The sequence below is a fragment of the Syngnathus typhle genome, linkage group LG2 (genome assembly GCF_033458585.1).
Source record: "Syngnathus typhle isolate RoL2023-S1 ecotype Sweden linkage group LG2, RoL_Styp_1.0, whole genome shotgun sequence".
NCBI lineage: Eukaryota > Metazoa > Chordata > Actinopteri > Syngnathiformes > Syngnathidae > Syngnathus > Syngnathus typhle.
Genome location: NC_083739.1, coordinates 6,342,339 through 6,361,667, shown reverse-complemented (window position 1 = coordinate 6,361,667; position 19,329 = coordinate 6,342,339). Strand labels below are relative to the sequence as shown.

The following is a 19,329-nucleotide window of genomic DNA, read 5'->3' as shown; positions in this document are numbered from 1 at the left end:
GCTTAGTTTATACTTTTATTGACATATATTGATGATCACACACATGTACCATACTGTGATTATTTGTCAAGAGCTCCTTCCACCATTTACAACCTTCCATGGTGTGTGTAACAAACTGGCTCAAGATGATTATCCTCCTCTTCAATAAAGGGGATTTATTCTTTTTTTTTTTTTTTTCCTCTCTTGGTTACCTGCTTTTGTGGTACTGAAAGGAACAGTTGGAATTAAGTCAAGCACTGTGGCATGTCTCGCTGAGTCTTAAGTATCCAAAGACATGAAAAGCTTTTCCGTGCTTCTGTTGATAGCTTTAATTTTCAAGGAGCTCCTAAAGTTCTTGTTGCCCGTGGTTTTGCATTGAAGAGTTATTGAAAGGGTTCTGAATGAAAGGGTTGATAAATTGGGTGGAAATACATAAGTGCTGTCTCACCCGGCAATACAGCCCTGTGTAAGAAACGATTACGGCAATTGATACAGAGTTTTTTTGTGTGAGGAGCACTAAAGAGGACTTTAAGAAGGTGTACCCCCATCCTGGCAATAAAATTACATTAATGACTGAAAGAAATGAAAAATGTAGAAATTATCCAGCTTGTGTGTAACCATAACAAACGCTGTATGGTACCGTATATTCCGCGCAATAAGGCGCTTGAGGTTAAAAGGCGCAGACTCAATTGCGGGGGCTTTTCTGTACTTAATCCACACATGGGGCGCATGCATGCCATGACTTACAGTAAATAAATAAATAAAACGTTACGGGAGCAAGACAGTGAGTTTGGTTGGACTTTATTCTACTATTTAACTATGTACACTACTGTAGTCACATTATTGTTGATCAATATTCATAAGCAAATTCATCAAAGTCCTCATTGTCTGTATCTGAATTAAAAAGTTAGGCGAGTTCAAGTTCCCTCTTGTCATTGTTTCGTCGTTGTCACTTTGCTCTTCGGCAATGATCCCGGCTTTCCAGAAAGCTTGAAAAGTGCCTCGTAAGCATGTCTCTGCCAATTCAGAGGGTCCTAAATTGCTGTTTGCTTTGCAAGAACCGATAGTATTTATTTATCAATGGCGGCCGGGGAAGGTACTATACATATTACGTACAGTCCTCTGAATGGTTTACCGGCCTGATAAATGCAAAACGTAATTGGGGCCGGAGGTGGAATCGAACACGTCCCTGTGCCGGGGAACTACATTTACCGATCTTGGAATTCAGTCCACACAAAAGGCGCACCTTTGCTTTTTGAGAAGGTTAAAGGCTTTTAAGTGCACCGTATGGTGTGTGGGAAAATACCGTGCTTCAATACCTGTGAAATGTGACCACTAGAAGCAACGTACAGCATGCAGCCCCCAGTTAAATCTTGTGAAAATCCAATCTCTGAGAAGATAGAATCTTCCTCCCCTCCACACGTACACCTCGTGTTCCATCGTAAATCACAATCACTCGGCATTGATCTAACTCGGAGCTATTTATTTTTGTTGCCCCTGTCATGTCATGAATTGACGAGTATGGCAGCTCTCATACATAACGAATGTGTCTGGATAAAAAGGGAAGCAGTACGCCATCTAAAGATGTTTTAATCTTTCTCTTCTACCACTTTTCTGAATGCTGAACATTTTTTTCTTTTACCTGCATGCAGGAAGTTACAGACTGGTTACTAATGATGGGCAAATGAAGCTTCAAGATGATTCATGAACCCATTGTTGTGTTTACGTAGACCTCTAGATGGCACTCTCTGTTCACCAAAAAGCTGAAAGCCCACTGACTTGCAATTTCTTAAATCTCTCCCTTTAAAGTTTAAACCAACCAACATTGCCATCTCGAGGAGCCAAAGAATACAACAACTGGTTCATGAAGCTTCATTTTCCCATCACAACTGGTTACTATTTTTAACAATGGATGGCTGCAAAATTGTAATTATATTTAATTTTAACACCATTTTAACAATTTTAACACACCATAGTAACCTTTCAAATATATTTTATGTTTTTCTCAAGTACAATATTAACACCATGTTAACAATTTTAACACACCATAGTAACCTTTCAAATATATTCTATGTTTTTCTCAAGTACAATGGAATGTCTAAGGTTCAATGCTGCTGAGGTAGTAGATTTTGGTAGTCAACCAAAGCTTTGGGGGGAAACCTACCCCACAAATTTTACAAATTTCAAACCACAATTGCGGAAAATAATGTCATTGGCAATTGGAGTCAAAATAGCAAATGACGAAAATATAATATTTTATCCGCATCTTTTTATAGACTAGGGATGGACAATTTAAATGATGGATGTCTCAAACTATAGATGGATGACAAAAGACAATTTCTAATCTAAACAGCAGACACATAGAGCAGGATCAAGTGCACCCAAAGTTTAAGCTCTGTTTTACCGTTTTTCACAGTTGGAAATCAATAGGTCTGTAGTAGACCACATTGCAAACAATTGCGATGGTCATTTGGAACAGGGAGAAAATTCCCACGTAAGAATCTCTGCTGAAATTATCTTAAAAAGGTGGGATGAATTACCTCACTATGCAGTTTTGTTACATCGCCAGAGGAAGCTGAAGTTTGTGGTCAAAGCCTTTTCTCACTCACATGAGAACCTTTGTGTGACAACTAAGAGGAAAGAATTAACAGTGTAGTTTATTTCCAGGCCTTCAGACGTGAACACCATATTTCAGAGTGAGCTTCCGAGGACCACTGAGCCTTGAAAGATGAACTTAATTTGCCATGGATGCCTGAAAGGGGAAGCAAAATGAGCTATTTTCTTCTCTCATTTCCCCCTCCTCTGTTTAGAGTCCCTCTACTTAGTCAGGCATACAAACGTTGTTGTCATACTCCATTAGGGCCGTGCTGATTGATCAAAGTATCGATACCAAATGGCTTGTATTGATCATTTATTTTTCTGATTTCAGTTATTTACTTTGATGGACATTTTAAGCTTGCTTTTTTTCGTGACACACCATAAGATTTACTGTCTGAGTGAGAATAGCTTGATGATAACTGCAAGTAAACTACCTGCGAGCAGAGTGTGCAATTTTTCCTCGTGTTCTCTCTGATTGGCAGTGCAGGGCCAGCGGAAAGGAAACCAAAATAATGGTAAACATGGTTGCATTGATTAGCTTATTTGTTGAAAAATCAAAAAATGCTAGGAGATGGTGTCTAGACTAAAGTAATTTAAGAGACGCAGAGACTAAGACTTACTACTACTTTGTACATTCCAATTTAAAACAACAATCCAGGATTGTTTCCATCAAAAATAGTAGTACGCTTAAGAAGTCAAAAAACATGTTATTTAAAATGACAAGCAATTTAGAATAGCATAAATGTTTTTTAACATGAAAATACTCGGTATCCGTCTTAGTATTGCTATAAATAACATCTAGAAACATGGTAAACAGCTCAGTTGTTCTTGATTTGGTGTCTGAATTAGCTTAGTGGTGCCTTTCCCAGTCAGAACACAGTCGCAGCAGAGTTGGCTCGCTACAGGGTACTTTATTTACAGACCACTTTACCAGAATAGCCCAGGGGCACACCCCTCCTTGGCCCCCCAATATTCAATTCCAGCTGTTGAGCAAGGAGATGCAGATTGTCCATTAACATGTTGGAAGCTTATTTGCATTGTACTGTTAAACTCTCAGCAGTGACTAACACGTCTCCCCTTAGCAGCTAAGCAGATTGGTGGTTGCAGTGCTGTTTGGTTATGAAACTCTAGATCAGGGGTCCCCAAACTTTTTCCAATGAGGGCCGCGTAACTTTTCCCTTCTCTGATGGGGGGCCGGGGTCAGTTTCTAACAGAGAAAGTGTGACAATCACAGGTGTCCCTAAATGTAATCATTTAGTGTTTTCCAGAAAACATGCTGACACTCCAGCGCACCACACATATCCAAATATTAATAACCCTTTCTGAGATCAAATAGCCCTCTCTGGGTTCTTCACAGAATAAAATAACGCGGGAAATATATAGGCCAATAACACTATTTATGAACTCGATAAAGAATCAAATGACCCTCAGTGGGTTCTTAACAGAAAGAAAGTTATGCTGTGCCGTGCACAATCCTAGGTAAAAGTTCAACTTCGCTTGAGACCCCATTCTTCCATCTCCCGGCTCATGCGTCCTATTAAACCCTGAGACGCGCCCACCATACTTGAGGCCCCGTCAGTCATGACGCTGGCAACCTTTGCCCAGTCCAGATCCAACTGTTGCATGGTTTTACATACTTTGTCGAAAATATCCTCCCCAGTCGTAGTGCCTTTCAAGCTTTGTAGGGATGCTAGCTCATCGCACATCTCAAAGTTTGCGGTAACTCCACGAATAAAAATAAGAAGCTCCGCGGTGTCAAGTTTATTTGTATAGCCCTAAATCACAAGGGGCAAAGTGAGGTCGTAGTAGCATTTTTTTCTTCGTCTCTGGTATTGTTTAGCATTTTTTTTCCCGTCTCTGGTATTGTTTAGCATTTTTTCCCGTCTCTGGTATTGTTCAGGGGGCCGGGTCTAATGCGGAGGGGGGCCGTATACGGCCCGCGGGCCGTAGTTTGGGGACCACTGCTCTAGATGTAAAGTTTTTCGTCAGTGCGTCTTCATGTATTTTTAACACCCGACTGATTAAAACAGTGAGAGACAGTTTTTCAATTCATAAGGAGGATGCGTTTATCAGACGGGCACCATAAATTAGTTGCATCTAGTATATTTTTCTACTGTTGCCATTGTCTCTTTATGGTTGTCCTCTTGTGAATTGCATATTTTAAACCTTATCACTCACAAAGAAGACATAAAGAATACAACCCCGCCCCCCAGACCTTAGCATAACTCCATGCAGAAGTACGTACATCAGCAACAAAAAAGAAAATCAATACATTTACCGGTACCACATTGATTTGATTTGCAAATAGTTATTACAGATTCATTTGTTTGTTTGTTTATATATTTTGTCAAGTACAAGAATAAAACCAATTGCCAGCTACAAATTCCATGTGGGTTGCTGACAAAATTTGCCAAGGTTTACATTTTGTGTGAAAGATGTCAGTGAGTTTTAAATCCCACTTGATTGTCTTGTGAACAAACAAGCCTTTCTTGACCCAAAACGAGTGATTTTATTTACATATAACCCCTAAAGTATAGCCTATATAGTCTTGGGGAATCTGTGCTTCCCAGAATCTTGTTGGGTAGGGTAGATACATACCTTTATCCCCATAGGTGCTATGAGGCTGGCTGTTATGGTTGCATTTTATTCTTCCTACCCCATTCGATCCCTCGATTTATTTTTCCATCACCTTTCATCTTCTCCCTGAAGCAATGCCCGTAGAATTTCCCTCAACCCTCTAAGACCCCAGAGAGAGAGAGAGAGAGAGAGAGAGAGGGAGATGGGGAAAGGGAGCGCAAGAGAGAGAGAGAGATTCTCAAATCATTGCCTTCTGTTTTCATTGGAATTTTATCCAACGAACATCCTAATTTCGAATTGTGGTCAGTCCTATCAGCTTTTGGATGTCGACTTTTGGAATCACCTTGCCAAAATCAGCTCTCAGTTCACGCTTGGCTGTTCGATCAGTGTTTACACTTTGATGATGTCAATGGAGAAACAAAAGGCAGAAGAGTGACAATGTGTGCCTGTCAAGGACGTCTGCGGTCTGTCCACATAGATGTTTGGTACTCCATGGGCATTAAACACTTGAAAGCATCAGTCACAACCATTCAGATTTGAACGCAGAGAGAAGGAGAGACAGAATGTAAAGACTAAGAACCATAAACTCCTCTTCTCAATAAGCGCCTGGGGAGTGCTTTTAAAACCTCTGTTGCCGATTACAAAATTGTTTGTGTGGGTGTGTGAGAGGTGCTCCTTGGGGTTAACTGTGAGAGTCAACAGGGCACCATTGCGCTTCCTCAGCCCTCCTCAACAATAATTGACTTTTGGATGAGCGAGGCGAAAAATACTGTTGGTGAGAGGTGAAAGGAGGAGATTGAGTGGACAAAAACAATTTCACAATGAGATTAAGGTGATTAAGGTAGATGACTGTTATGGAGTTTTTCTTTAAAAATGCAATTTCATTGAAATCCAGGAGGGGCTTATTTCTGGATAAGTTTAAAATGTGCTATTATATTGTTGATTTTACTAGCTAGGTTTAAAATGTGCTGTTATATTGTTGATTTTGTTCAAAAATTGTAATCACGTGTAACCAAAAATTAAGGATGGTATTTTGTTTCAGTGGAGGTGTCTGACTTTGATTGTTTATTGTTATTTATTCAATTCATTACACTTTTTATAAAAGAAAAAAATCCCACTTTATGCATAACGAGTTTGCTCATTGCTCAGCACTAGCCACCTAGCACACACCGCAGATTGGAATTGTCATTTCTCCCGCTCCAAATTAAACTAAATTTCATATAGTTAGGGTCATAATTGGTTTGTGTCATTTTCCCACCGCTACTTAACAAAGGTTTTACTGCCACTCCCACATTTTGAAGTGCCGTATTACCTTGGACAAAGGAACCAGGATGAGCAGAAAAAAAGATTAACGTCTACCATAATCATGCCAAAGCAAGATTAATCTAGTATTGTACAATATTTCCGACAACAGTGTCTAAATATACACACACGCTCGCTTGGCTTCCTCTCTGTCTGCTCCTCAACTCCCCCAACCAGTCACAAGTCACAATCGGTAGTTTTCTTTTAAGGCCTTCCGGAAAATCAGAAATGACTGAACATCGGAACAACACAAATGCAATATTTTGAGTACAAAAAATATTCAATGATTTTTTTGCATACCACCAGAGGTATAGTGTGGTATGCCTTTCACACTTTGAGAAGGGTATTTATTCTCTTAAAAAAAGGTGAAGTACATTTATATTCAATTAGATTTGCATCGTTAATGTTCCCCACATAAACCGGGCCGCCTGTCTAAACGCAGAACATCCACTGTGCGTGGGGTTTCATCTTCTAGGGAAGCTAGATTTTTGGATCAGGCAGGGTATTTAATGTACCAAATTAGCTAGACGAATGAAAGAGGGAATGATTGCCATGATGACGCTGCTCAATATCTCAGACCAATCAGAGGGATGTGCTGGCTGACTTTTGCAGAGCAAAGACAGAATTGACAATGCATGTCATCCAAAAGACGGGAGCAAGTGAAAGGAAAAACAAAAGGAAGTTCGTGTGTCACCGGAAGGTGGATGTTGTTGAAATCAAACTTTGTGACACAAGACTCATTACATAAGAATCCTTGTCTCCAGTCTGTTAACGCTGATGACCATTTATTCATTGTTAATGCGCTATACATTTATTGGATGAAAAAGATTAATGAGTAAAATGACCAAAATGATGGGTCCGCAACATTCTTCATAGTGACAACTACTTCATGGCTATACATTATTATGTTGGGCTAACAATTTAATACGCACTTCTTACCAAATTTGTTCAAAATATCTTTGTTATTATTGTATATTATTATTATTAATTAATTATATTAATTTACGTGAAGACACTGATCATGTTAATGATATTTCGCAACAATTAGGAAACAAGATAAATATTAAAATCCAACCCCTTAACCATAAATCTCTACCACTGTTCACATTTCAGAAATCCAACAGTAGTCGTGTGATTGGGCTAGTATTTTTTTATTTATTGATATATCTTTATTTCGAACATATCCAAAACATGAAAAATAGGAAAAAAATAAATAAAACAATTAAGAATTTAAAGTGCCATATCCAAGTCCATGAAACAATTTTTTTTTGTTGTAATTCATAAAAAGATAGTGTCACTCAAGGGTGATGCAGGTTGCCTCAATAAGAGGATGTGGGTTATAAAGAAAAAAGTGTGGACATATTGAAAAGTGAGCCTTGCTCTCACTAATTTCTCAATTTTTAATGAATTAAACCCAATGAATTAAACCCTCAAGTTAACTCATCGGACACATTTCTTGTGCAGGCCTTGATTTTGAAATGTGATGCAGTGACCAGTTTGTAGTCCAATTTTTGACATGTCAAGACTCCCAAGCAGATCCTAGCGGTTCTTTCAAGCTGCAGTGCAGTAGATTAATTATAAGTATTCACGACTGCAATCAGTGTGAAATTCTCTCAGAACATCTTGACTTTATTAATGCAGAGACACCCGCAAAGGAGATCATGCGGTGTGAGTGTGTGCAGTCTTGCCGGAGCTCAGGCAGGCTTTTCCCTCCGGCTGTCGTAGTCCTCTTGCACAGCTTACACTGGCCTGCTCTCCTGGCACTCTCCTCCTCTCTGGGCTCTGCATGCTCCACATCTGACACTTTGAGTCTCTTTCAATGCCGTATCATCATGCACTGTATACAGTAACACGGCTGTCTTTGTGTCATAGACATCCTCAGCTTCTCCCTTAACTAAAGAAAGAATCGTATTCCAAAAGCATGTTTGGTCTGTTGTGCATGCCGATGGGATGCCATGCAGTACTTTTGATTCACTTATTCCTTCTGTCTTCACTTCAAAGAGCAAGACTACAAATTGTGTTCGAATGATGCAGATTTGCACCAAACCCAAAACCTATTAAAAAGATACAAATTTGGATGGGTGCCGTGTTGCTTTTGTGAAGGTTGAGTTAGTTGCAGTTACCAAGAGCATGACGACAAAAGGCCTTTTGAAAAGGGAGAGCACAGCTATGTCACCATCTTTGGCTGCTGGCCAGTTTCGCATGCCTCCAAAGGTCTCAGGGGCTATTATGGCTTTTCAGAGTTCTTCTTAAAGGCTTTCTAATGCAGCTTTGTGGAAATGTTGTAAAGCATCTTTGTCATTTGTCCGAAATACGAACTGGAGCTCCCTCATAGCGCAAAAAGAACTGCAAGTGGTTGAGCATTTTTTCTTTCTGTCCCCAAAAGCAGAATTTCCAGCTCAAAAATTCTAAACGGTTCAATTTATGACTTGCCTGCTGTCTATTTTCTGCGTCTACCCCATTCACTGAATTTTTCTATACAATTGTTGTCATCCTGTCTTTATGTATGGTGTAGCCAGTGATCGTGGCTGGTACCAATGGCACCTTAGCAAGAATATACAACGAAATAACTGTTGCTCTCACATTCCTTTAGGACCGGGGGAAAAAATGAAAGCATCCATACCTTTTCTGGTCCTACTTCATGCAATTGTGGTCCATTGCCTGAGAGTGATGTCTAAGAGAGGCTCGGGTAAGTTTATTATTTTTTTGTATCTATGAAACAAACTGCAAAATGCACTGACCAACAAACAAGACACATCCTAATTAATTATCGATCTATCGTGGTTGAGCGAGACCATAAAGTCTAAGGAGGGAGCTGAAATTTCCTTATACACATCCTTTGTCATGGCTAGGTAGTGTCAAACCTTTTGTCCAAACCCAAAATCATGTTATCATGTTCATGAACAAATTACATAGTACATACATTGCCAAGTCATCATGTTTTTCTGCAATTTGACCGGAACAAACAAAAGTGTCACAGTATTGCTGTAAAAAGTGAGTCAGTGGCATCTATATTGACACCACCTCAGTTTGTCTGGAGTTGCAAATAGTGCACGAGTAAACAGGATTAGTAGTTTCAACTCATTGGAGCTGCTTTTTGGGACACTCACTTCAAAAGCGTTCGTTTTGTAATATAACCTTTTTGTAAGGGCATATCTGCATCTGACAGCTTGCATGAGATGATGTTCTTATCCACGCATTTACAACATAGATGCACTGTTAATGCTACAGTTAATGTTAGGGACCCTTCTACGTACGTCTCTTCAAGCAGAATTTCTCGGTTTTATTTTTGGGGATGCTTAAAGTGGAAATCAATCCTAAGTTTTTTTTTTTTTTTTAAAGAATACACTGTACATACATGTAAACCTGGTATGTCAGCAACATGCTACTAATACCTGCGTTGATACGGACTGCCATATTTTGAATGTATTTTTTCAGACTAAATACTTAAAATACTTTAAAAAAACACTCTTAAGTAAATATGGCATTTTTAAATTACACTGGTAGTTTTGACTTTCCCGCAGCTTGGATATTTTAAAAGAGACCACCATACTTTCATCAACACCAACTTCTTTATATTGTATTTTATTTCTTTATTAGAAATCAATTTGTTGAAGACCGCGCGGTGAGTAGCAAGTGACTATGGGTGAAATACTGTGTCGTAGGCGTACAGTGAGACAGTGAGAAAACTGGCACATCTTCATTTTCCTCCCGGCGCAAGTTCACATTCCTACACATGGTAAACTAGCATGTTTGGGAATTTGGGAGACGGTCTATTCCTTGCCGGGTGTTCAGGCAGACTGAGTGGGAAACTGCATACTGCATGTAGTAGGGTGTCCACCTTGCAGTGGCCAAATTTACATCATTTACATGTGGAGATCTTCCGCAATGTGGACAGTGCACCCCACCTGCACCCAATTTAAAGGGAATGCATTTAGCCCTGAATCAAATCAGCAACGTCAACTCCAACAATGGTCCAAATGCCCAATTCTAACTCCACTGTCTATGAAAATACCAAAAGAGAGAAAACTCCAACTATGCGCACAGTTGGACGGCTCTTTGCACTAGACTAAAATATGGCCCCCAGTAAGTTACTGTATCTGAAATTTGATAGTCGTAATAGTATTAAATACCATAATGTTGAATAGTAAATTGTGCTACGCCTAATCTTTCGCTGAAATGTAATTTAATTTTAAATGTAATTATGATTCTTTCCCTCCCCATCTCTGATTGTAAAATTGTTAAACAGGAAATCCTTAAAGAGCTTGAAAATGAGAAAATTGAGTGTTCATAATTGTCTCCCATGAATTTCTTAATCAAATGTACAATCAAAGTTGGAGGTGGTAAACCTGATACAATTACACTATGAGATTAACTCCCTCCAGGATACACGGTTCACCCTCTCAGAAACACGCAGGAGATCTCTTTGAACAATGTGATGTGGTTAGTTCTCAATTATTACAATTCAGTTGTTTCATTGTGAATTACTAAGCTGCTGTGATGTCCCAGGTCCTGCAACTGTGATTTATTGCCACGATAAATGGACAAATTTGTATGTGACATCATCGGCATAAGCATAAACGATAGAACAAGTTATGGCCCATTAACCTCGCCAAAGATTAAATCCTTTATTTTCACATGTTTGTCAGCAGGCCAATCAAGCAATCTAAACTGGTGTGGGATCTTCTCAGTTTAGTTTTGTACTTTGGTGAAGTATTATATGCTACTGGATCTATTAATTTGATGCATGATAGAGGAAATATGTATAGTCCATTACGTAACAGTGAGCACAAAGGACACTGACCAAACATGACAAATACGTATTATGTACATCAGTCATTCCCAACCAGGGTTTTGTTTAGTGCTCCTCACCTGTTTCCTCATGCCATCTCACCAAGTGTGTGCATGTTTCAGTGCTTCCTCTGCAGTCTCAATGTAGTTGACAATCTCATTTTTTTTCTCACTATTTAAGACAGAAACACATAAAACAAGCAGAATCAAGTCAAAGTAAAAAGCAAAGTTTTGCTGAGCTTTGTTTTGCCTGCAACACATATTCTCCCACTTCACATTATCAACTTACTTTACACATTTGTGCAAGAGGAAGAATCAAGGGCGTCCTCATAGTCAATTAAATTTACTGTCTTCACACCCATCATAATGTCTAACTCAGGGAGGACATCCACATTAATAAGTCTGTTAAAGGATAGAATCTACCCTTTGCAGAATAAGGGCCTCTCTTAATCGTACAAGACAGTGACTCATGACAAGGGACGTGAGTGTGCAGTGCAAATTTAATCACCAGAAGCCACTTCAGATTGTATTTTATATTAAAAAAATTAAACATGTTAGAAATCTGTTAATTTGAGGCTGTTATTGATAGAGAAATATAAGCAAAACAAACAAAAACATAGACGCAAACAATGAAAACATTTTATTTTTCAAACCAAAAACTTACTAGACGCTACATGACATTTGAAATTGGCAAAGTTATTCTTCATCAGGCTGCACAAACAGTTTAGTCATATGCAGTTATACGTATATGATTTTAAGTTGCTCAGCTCCTTGTTGACCAATCCAGAATTGTCCATACAGTATCTATTGCACCATTGTCATTTCCAAACTCTTTTATAGCCAATGTAAAGTATATACGACTCTTATCATTCACATTACATGGTGCCACATTCACCTATACACATGCATATGATGGGGAAATAGTAAGGGAGAGGGGTTTGATATATGATTTCGAATAAACACTTTTCATCTCTTCCACTGTATATGACAAACAGTGGCAGTTTTGCGGGTCTACCAAGCTGTGAATTGCTTTTATAGTGTCAGTGGCCTTCTGAAATAATTAGCTTCCATGAATGCATAAATAAAAGATGCAGAGTGCTTTTCTAGGGTGGATGATTTTTTTTGCTGAAAAGACAACAGGACTGCAAGATCTTAGAGAACATAAGTAGGGAGGGACTGACACCACAGTGAATGCTGGTAAAGATTTCCAGAGTAATATTGTTGATTTTTATGATGACAGTACGGAGGTGGCAGCATCCAGTGATGATCTATTATCATTACCTGCTCACTGAGAGTCACTACAGATGTGGGTGGGCGGCACAGCTCTAGATCCCACTAGATTCAGGCAACACGGCACACAGAGAGCTCATGGTTACATTTGCTGTATTTGCACCTTTTTCTGCAAATGTGTAGTGAAAATGTGTCGCGCGCCAATGCAAATCAAGAAAAAAAATGATTATATATATATATATATTGAGTTTTAATCATGCATTAAAGGAATTCCCCTATCTGTATTTATTTGGTATAACAGAGTAACACAAGTATAAATATAAAAAATAGATAATTGAAACCCCATTGTAGGACTTTTCAATCGTTGGTTATTGTGCTGTATTGAATTGAAAAGGTGGCCTGAAGAGACTACTTAATGAGCATGCCACCCTCGGTGCTTTTAGAATGTGTTATACAAGAATCAAAAGGGCCCCTTTTGCTGTTCACTGTGCTTTTTGAGGCTCTCAGTCACAATTGGGCAAGAATTCTTTCAAAGCACACAAGGACCGCTCAGGATAATGGCTCTGTTTGCATCTTTCATTACCTCTAATATGCAAATGATGGATTAGCTTTGTAAGAAAACCGTTGGCATGGAGACTAATATCTACCAGGAAGTTATACTGACCCTTCATACCTACCCTTTTCAAGTCGGACAACTGCTATGCTAGCCGGGACATGCAAATGAAGTGTGATGAGCTCCTAAATCGTAGATGATGCGTCACCCTCAATGGTGGCTGCTTTGACTTCCTTTATACGTCAAACAAAATTCTAACGCTACGCCGCCATAAATGAAGCTGTCATTTCCATTTGTGCCCATGGAAGTAATTACTGTATCTCGAATCTTTACCAAGAAGAGGGCAGTGCCATTGAACTGTGGTCCTGGTGCGAAAGCTCTAATTCTCTGTCAACATCTTTAATTGGTTGAATTAAGTGACCCATTTTATGGATGCGAGCTGCATTTGCTGTTGAAGCTTCTTTAAAGTATTTAACCCTTTCCGCGGTGCTTTAGGCTCATCGACCCACCAGTGTGTAGTGCAGGATCCTGAGACGCTGTCATAATCGCCTCTGATCCATCTGTAATGTTTGTGGGATAGTAGAAATAAATAATGGTGTAGTATTGTCAACTGTTTGGATTGGATTTAGCAGACAGAGAATGTACATTTTGGTTTGAAATACAAGTACAAGTGTCGTGTACATATCCAAATTACTTTTCTTGACAGACTTTTCTATTGTGTAAGCATTGTTGAGGCCCGCCTTTTGGAGCCCTTCATGGATGCAGTTGCCCATGCAAGTCAAACCACTGACTGCCTATCCAATTGCAAAAATGGGGAAATGACTTGTGTATGTGTGTCAGGACCTCTTTCAGGCCTACCGAATGAACTCAATGTGGGACCGTGCAGCCTGTGTAATTGTGTTGACAGAATAGTGTCTTGCCTCTTGCGCACATGCATGGCATCCACTTGTTTAACGGGGCAAAGTGCCTCCAAAGTCCCTTGGCTTTCAGAAGCTTGTGGCACTTGAGTGAATGTTTAAACGAGCGCCGAACACAGCAGTGCTTTACTGAGATATTTTTGATCGTAAGGAAACTATTGTGCAGTCATATTTAGAACACACGTAAAAGCATTTACCAGGGCAGGGGCGTTATATGCAGCTGAATGAATTGTTCAAAGGGATGTTGTTGAAAACAATTTAAAATGTAACGGCACCTTTCTATTCAGGAAATTAGATGAAGGCAGGTTTGGAGCTTCCAAAGGGTTGGAACCAATTTTGTTCCATAACAAGATAAGAGTGGTCTTTCTATAGATCCCTGCCCTTAGAGCTGTTGGCTGTTAATTTAGGTAGGGACAAGAAATTGTCAAGGGTGCCAACCCTAAACGACACAGAAAAAGGTAAATGGGATGAACAAGGACACTGTTTGGATACCTATACTGTAATTTATGTGGTTTTGTCCAACACCTTTTTTTTTAGTTTGAGCTGTCGTTTTGAAACTGTATTGAAAAGGGACACAAAAAACAAAGATTAGCTAAAGTGGTCTTGAGCAGTATATTGAAGTCTTTTGTGACAGTGATCAAATTCAAAGATTACGGTGTATTTTCACTTGAAGTTTTGTTTCTTTAGAAGCTTTCATGCTTCCACTGCAGTGTTAGAGTATATGGATGTGAAAATGAGGCATAACGCTGGTTTTGTGGACCATTTTTATTTCTGTGTGTGTGTTTATCCAAACTAGAGCTGTGTGATCGTCATCATTCATTCCAGTGCTCGCTAGTTGCCAAGGAAACAGAAGTGCTGAAGCTCAAGGATGCTGTTAAACGTTAGAGTGCGCAGAGCTCTGCGAGGGAGGAAGGAAAGAGAGCGGAAGAGTTTTGTTGTGGTTGGTAGGCTATTGTCCGCCTCCCAACTGTATTTCATCTTTCATTCCAACTACAGAGTTGGTAGGTATGAAATTAAACAGCTCACAAACTTCCAATTTATCAAAAGGCATTATTTTGATAGTGAAGCCAAAGTAGCTGATAATGACCTATAAGAAAGAAAGGTTGCATCTGAGTCATTCTTTTCTTAGTTCTCATCAATACAAATCAGACACAAAACAGAACTTACATTTGATGGATTATAATCATAAAATAATAAATAAAGTAATAAGAATTGCAAACACATTTTGGCCACATCCATTACCTTGTTTGGTGGTCTCGCCCCTACCTCTGCAACTGGCTACTGGACTTCCTCTGTCAGAGGCCACAGGTAGTACGTGTTGGCGACAAAATCTCCGCCAGCATCACGCTGAGCACGGGGGCCCCCCAAGGCTGCGTGCTCAGTCCGCTGCTCTTCACCCTCCTGACGCATGACTGCACTGCAACCTACAGCGACAACCGTATCGTGAAGTTTGCTGACGACACGACTCTGGTGGGTCTCATCACCAAGGGAGACGAAACTCAATACAGGCTGGAGGTTGACCTTCTGACCACGTGGTGCAGGGACAACAACCTCCTGCTGAACGTTGACAAGACCAAGGAGATTGTTGTCGACTTCCGGAAGGGTCACACCCAACACCTGCCGCTGACCATCGACGGTGCTGTGGTGGAGAGAGTGAGCAGCGCCAAGTTCCTGGGGGTGCACATCAGTGAGGATCTCTCCTGGTCCACCAACACCGCATCACTGGCAAAGAAAGCCCAGCGCCGCCTGTACTTCCTGCGGAAACTCAGGCGAGCGAGCGCTCCTCCGGCCGTCATGACTGCATTTTACCGCGGCACCATTGAGAGCGTCCTCTCCAGCTGTATTGCTGTTTGGGGTGGCGGCTACACTGACTACAACTTGAAGGCCCTGCAGCGCATAGTGAACACGGCTGGTAAGATTGCTGGTGCTTCGCTCCCCTCCTTGAAGGACATTTACACCTCCCATCTCACCCGCAAGGCGACCACGATTGTGAGTGATGTGAGTCACCCCGCTCACTCTTTGTTCGAGCTTCTGCCCTCAGGGAAGAGGTACAGAAGCCTGCGCTCCCGCACCACCAGACTCTCAAACAGCTTTGTACTCCAGGCTGTTAGGATCCTGAACTCGCTCCCCCGTTCTGCGTAGCGTCTTGTACTTTTGCTGTCTGTACTGTCTGTATGCACACTGGCTCTTATTTGTTGTGTTATCTGTTTATTTATTATTTATTATTACTCTTATTATTTATTGTTTGTGCCTTTTTGTTTATGATGTTTTTTACTTTTGCGCTATGCTTGCTGGCTCCGTTTTTCTCCTCTTATTTATTGTGTTATCTGTTTATTTATTATTTATTCATCACTCTTACTATTGATTGTTTGAATTTTTTGCCTTCTTGTTTTTATATTGTGTCGCGTACTTGTATGTCTATCGTGTTATGTGTCTCGTCACCGTGGGATAGAGAATAACGTAATTTCGGTCTCTTTGTGTGTTGTGACGTGGAGAGATTGACAATAAAGCTGACTTTGACTTTGACTTTGACTTTTGACTTTGAAATTGATAAAAATACGTAATGGAAAATGGAGAAAACTGAACAGAGTAAAAAATAGCTCCCCTAACAGATCATAAAGGTATCTCTGCAACATCTGGAGGGATAGATTATACTTTTCTACAATCTTGGAGACTCCAAGTAATAATAAAACGAATATAAAAGCAAAAAAAGTGAATTTTCCATGATACGTGTCTGCATTGGCAAGGGACTCGCAACAATGAACTATCCGTTGTGTGTCACTCTGCTGGATAAAATAGGCCCTCTGTGGTAATCTTCTAGTAGACAGGACCCAAATTGGACAAACCACTTGGTGCTAATGACGTAGGCTCAGCATTTGGCGCTGTGTGTAATTCCAGCTAATTACTGTCCAGGAGGTGATAAGACATGGTTGCTGAGGCAAAGAGAAGCGATAAAAAGGATCAGAGATTGGCCTAAAGTATTTTCCATTCTGCATTGATAAAGACAAAATGTCTACTTGTTTAGAAAGTTTGAAGCTGGCCTGAGGTTTTTATTGGTGAGCTCCTAGATGTGTTTGAAAATATATTTTATATTTGGGAATAGGAACTTGGCTCAATTGAACATTAAGACATCATTACAATAACTAGCTCTTCAGTGTCAGTGTTTTTTTTTTTTGCTAAATTCAGTGACCCAGTTCCAAATCTTAACATTATTTTGGCATAAATCCTCGACATAGTGTTCTTTTTGCAACTTTGTTGTTTAATGTTTGTTGCTGCCTCTTGGCCAGGGCTCCCTTGAGAAAAAGAGGGTTTTAATCTCCATGGGATATTTCTTGGTTAAATAATGGTTAAACGGGAGGGAGGGGTGTACCCCGTGTTTGATTAGTTTTAGACATCTCTAGAAAAAAAATGCAGCTTTCTAGGGAATCCCAAACAGCAAAATCCTGACTCCGCGGAAGCACGTCTTTGTTCCAATCATTCACAATCAAGTGCTTAATGTTGCCATGTATTTTTTTTTAATGTGAAAGCTGTGAAGAAGAAGATGGCAGAGGCATGCCGGATGTTTGGCTCAGCATAGAGGAGACTCAATACTATGGTGGGGACAAAAATCTGTTCAGTAGCATACTTCTATCTTCTGTTTTCACATGACCCAGATAGCAGTGAGCAGACTAGTGCAACACAAAGTGACATGCACGTGTCTGAAAAATTCCGAAATCCCCTCGTGGCAGTGTGGTGTTTTTGTTGGTTGGTTGGTTGGTTTATGGATATGATTTGTGTTTGTTTGTTTCTTTGCTAGAACCAAAACAAGGTGCATGACAAGGAATATCACTGCAGAGGCTGATGCCCATGATCCCATTTCACACTCGCATTGGCTCCATGGATTTGTCAAGTGAAATAGTGTAACAATAAACAGGCTGTTACTCTCTGAAGGCTTCAGTAATGCGATGTCGCATTCGATGGGAGTTATGATGCACGAGTTGCATAGGCGCGGAAATGCGCACATTCAATCATGCATGGCTCTTTATTTGATGAATGTCTCCTTTGTTCCCATTCTGTCCCATGTATATACAAGCCACCAGGGTGCAATGAAAGTAAGATACACCGCAGTAAAGGCACAAGTATCACAAAATTAAAGCTTTCCAACGTTATTGTTGTTAACTAAATGGTAGGGTCAATTAAAGTAACTGTAATGTTAAAATGGTATTTAAGAGTAATTGCAATATGAACAAGTGGATGATTTGGCACTCAGTCTGCCGTATGATTATTTATTTTTTATTGTCAATTAAGTTAGAACTTTTTGTAAGTCTAAATCCCATAGGCATCACCAAATGTGTATTCCTCTTGGATGAGCACTGCCAGGCCATTGCAGCATTGTTCATTTTGTATTTGGGATTATAATGACTGTTTAGATACTTTTGAAAATACAGTACACATACTATAATACCTAGAATATCCTGGCAAAGGTGTGTATTCCAGTCCAGGACTTGACCTATCTCAGAGTAGTAAATAATATTTTTTTACAGACGTGCTGACAGAGGAAGAGAATGTTCAACAAGACCCGTTTGTTTGGGATTCAATGCCAGCCAGCAGTCACTTGGGCCTTGGTTCTTCTGGCAGCTGGATTTTAATGATGGTCCAGTGATTTAGTTCTGCGTCAGCTGAAAAAGAGTGGTTGAGTGTGAATCTTTATCTTTGCCTTGGCTCTTCACTCTTTATTTATTTTTAGGCTGGGACACTCTTGTGCCATAACTTCTAATTTTAGCCTCGCCTTTGAGTGCCCGCATCATTTCATAGCTTCTTACTTTTCATGTTTTTTGTGTCAATACTGAGAAACATGCTTTTACATCATCAGGTGGTATGCACAACCCCCCCAGCTTGTCTAAGAACACATTATGCAAGGAAAAACAACAAGCTGAACAGATTAAAATGTATTCAATGCATGACCTAAATGTGACACTTTATTTAAAACAGGTGAGCTATTGTTTGTCTCTATCGTAACACCTAATGTACTTGATCTTTTATGCAGAAAGTGAAAGGGAGATTGTGGTAAAAACAAAACATGTCAATGTGGCCTAAATCCAGTGTCCTATCAGATTTTTCCTACTTCATGTTTATATGCTCACAGCCTTGGGTAGACATTCTCTTTCGGGTGCTGTGAAGCAACAAGCGTGGGATGAGATCCTGGCCAAAGCCTCATCACTTATGACACGTCCGCACGGAAACTGAGTCAATCTATTTCCCTTTTTTAAAAAAAAAAAAAGCTTCCCATAACACATCATTTCAACAAATGTGGGTGTCCACACTAAGATGATCAAACGCTGTAATATGTATACCAGGCCCAAAGTGACCATGTAATGCCCCAAAGGAAGTCACGAAAAACAC

At 39.9% G+C, this 19,329-nt stretch overlaps 1 protein-coding gene across 1 annotated transcript in view; it reads left to right on the top strand.

Moving 5' to 3' along the window:
• Nucleotides 1–19,329, top strand: part of LOC133150321 (interleukin-1 receptor accessory protein-like 1) — an 84,739-nt gene that overhangs the window by 1,387 nt on the left and 64,023 nt on the right. The window contains exon 2 of the mRNA XM_061272777.1: nucleotides 9,050–9,145. Within this exon, the coding sequence (XP_061128761.1) occupies nucleotides 9,064–9,145 (82 nt within the window). The 5' untranslated portion in view covers nucleotides 9,050–9,063. The remainder of the gene's footprint in view (nucleotides 1–9,049; nucleotides 9,146–19,329) is intronic.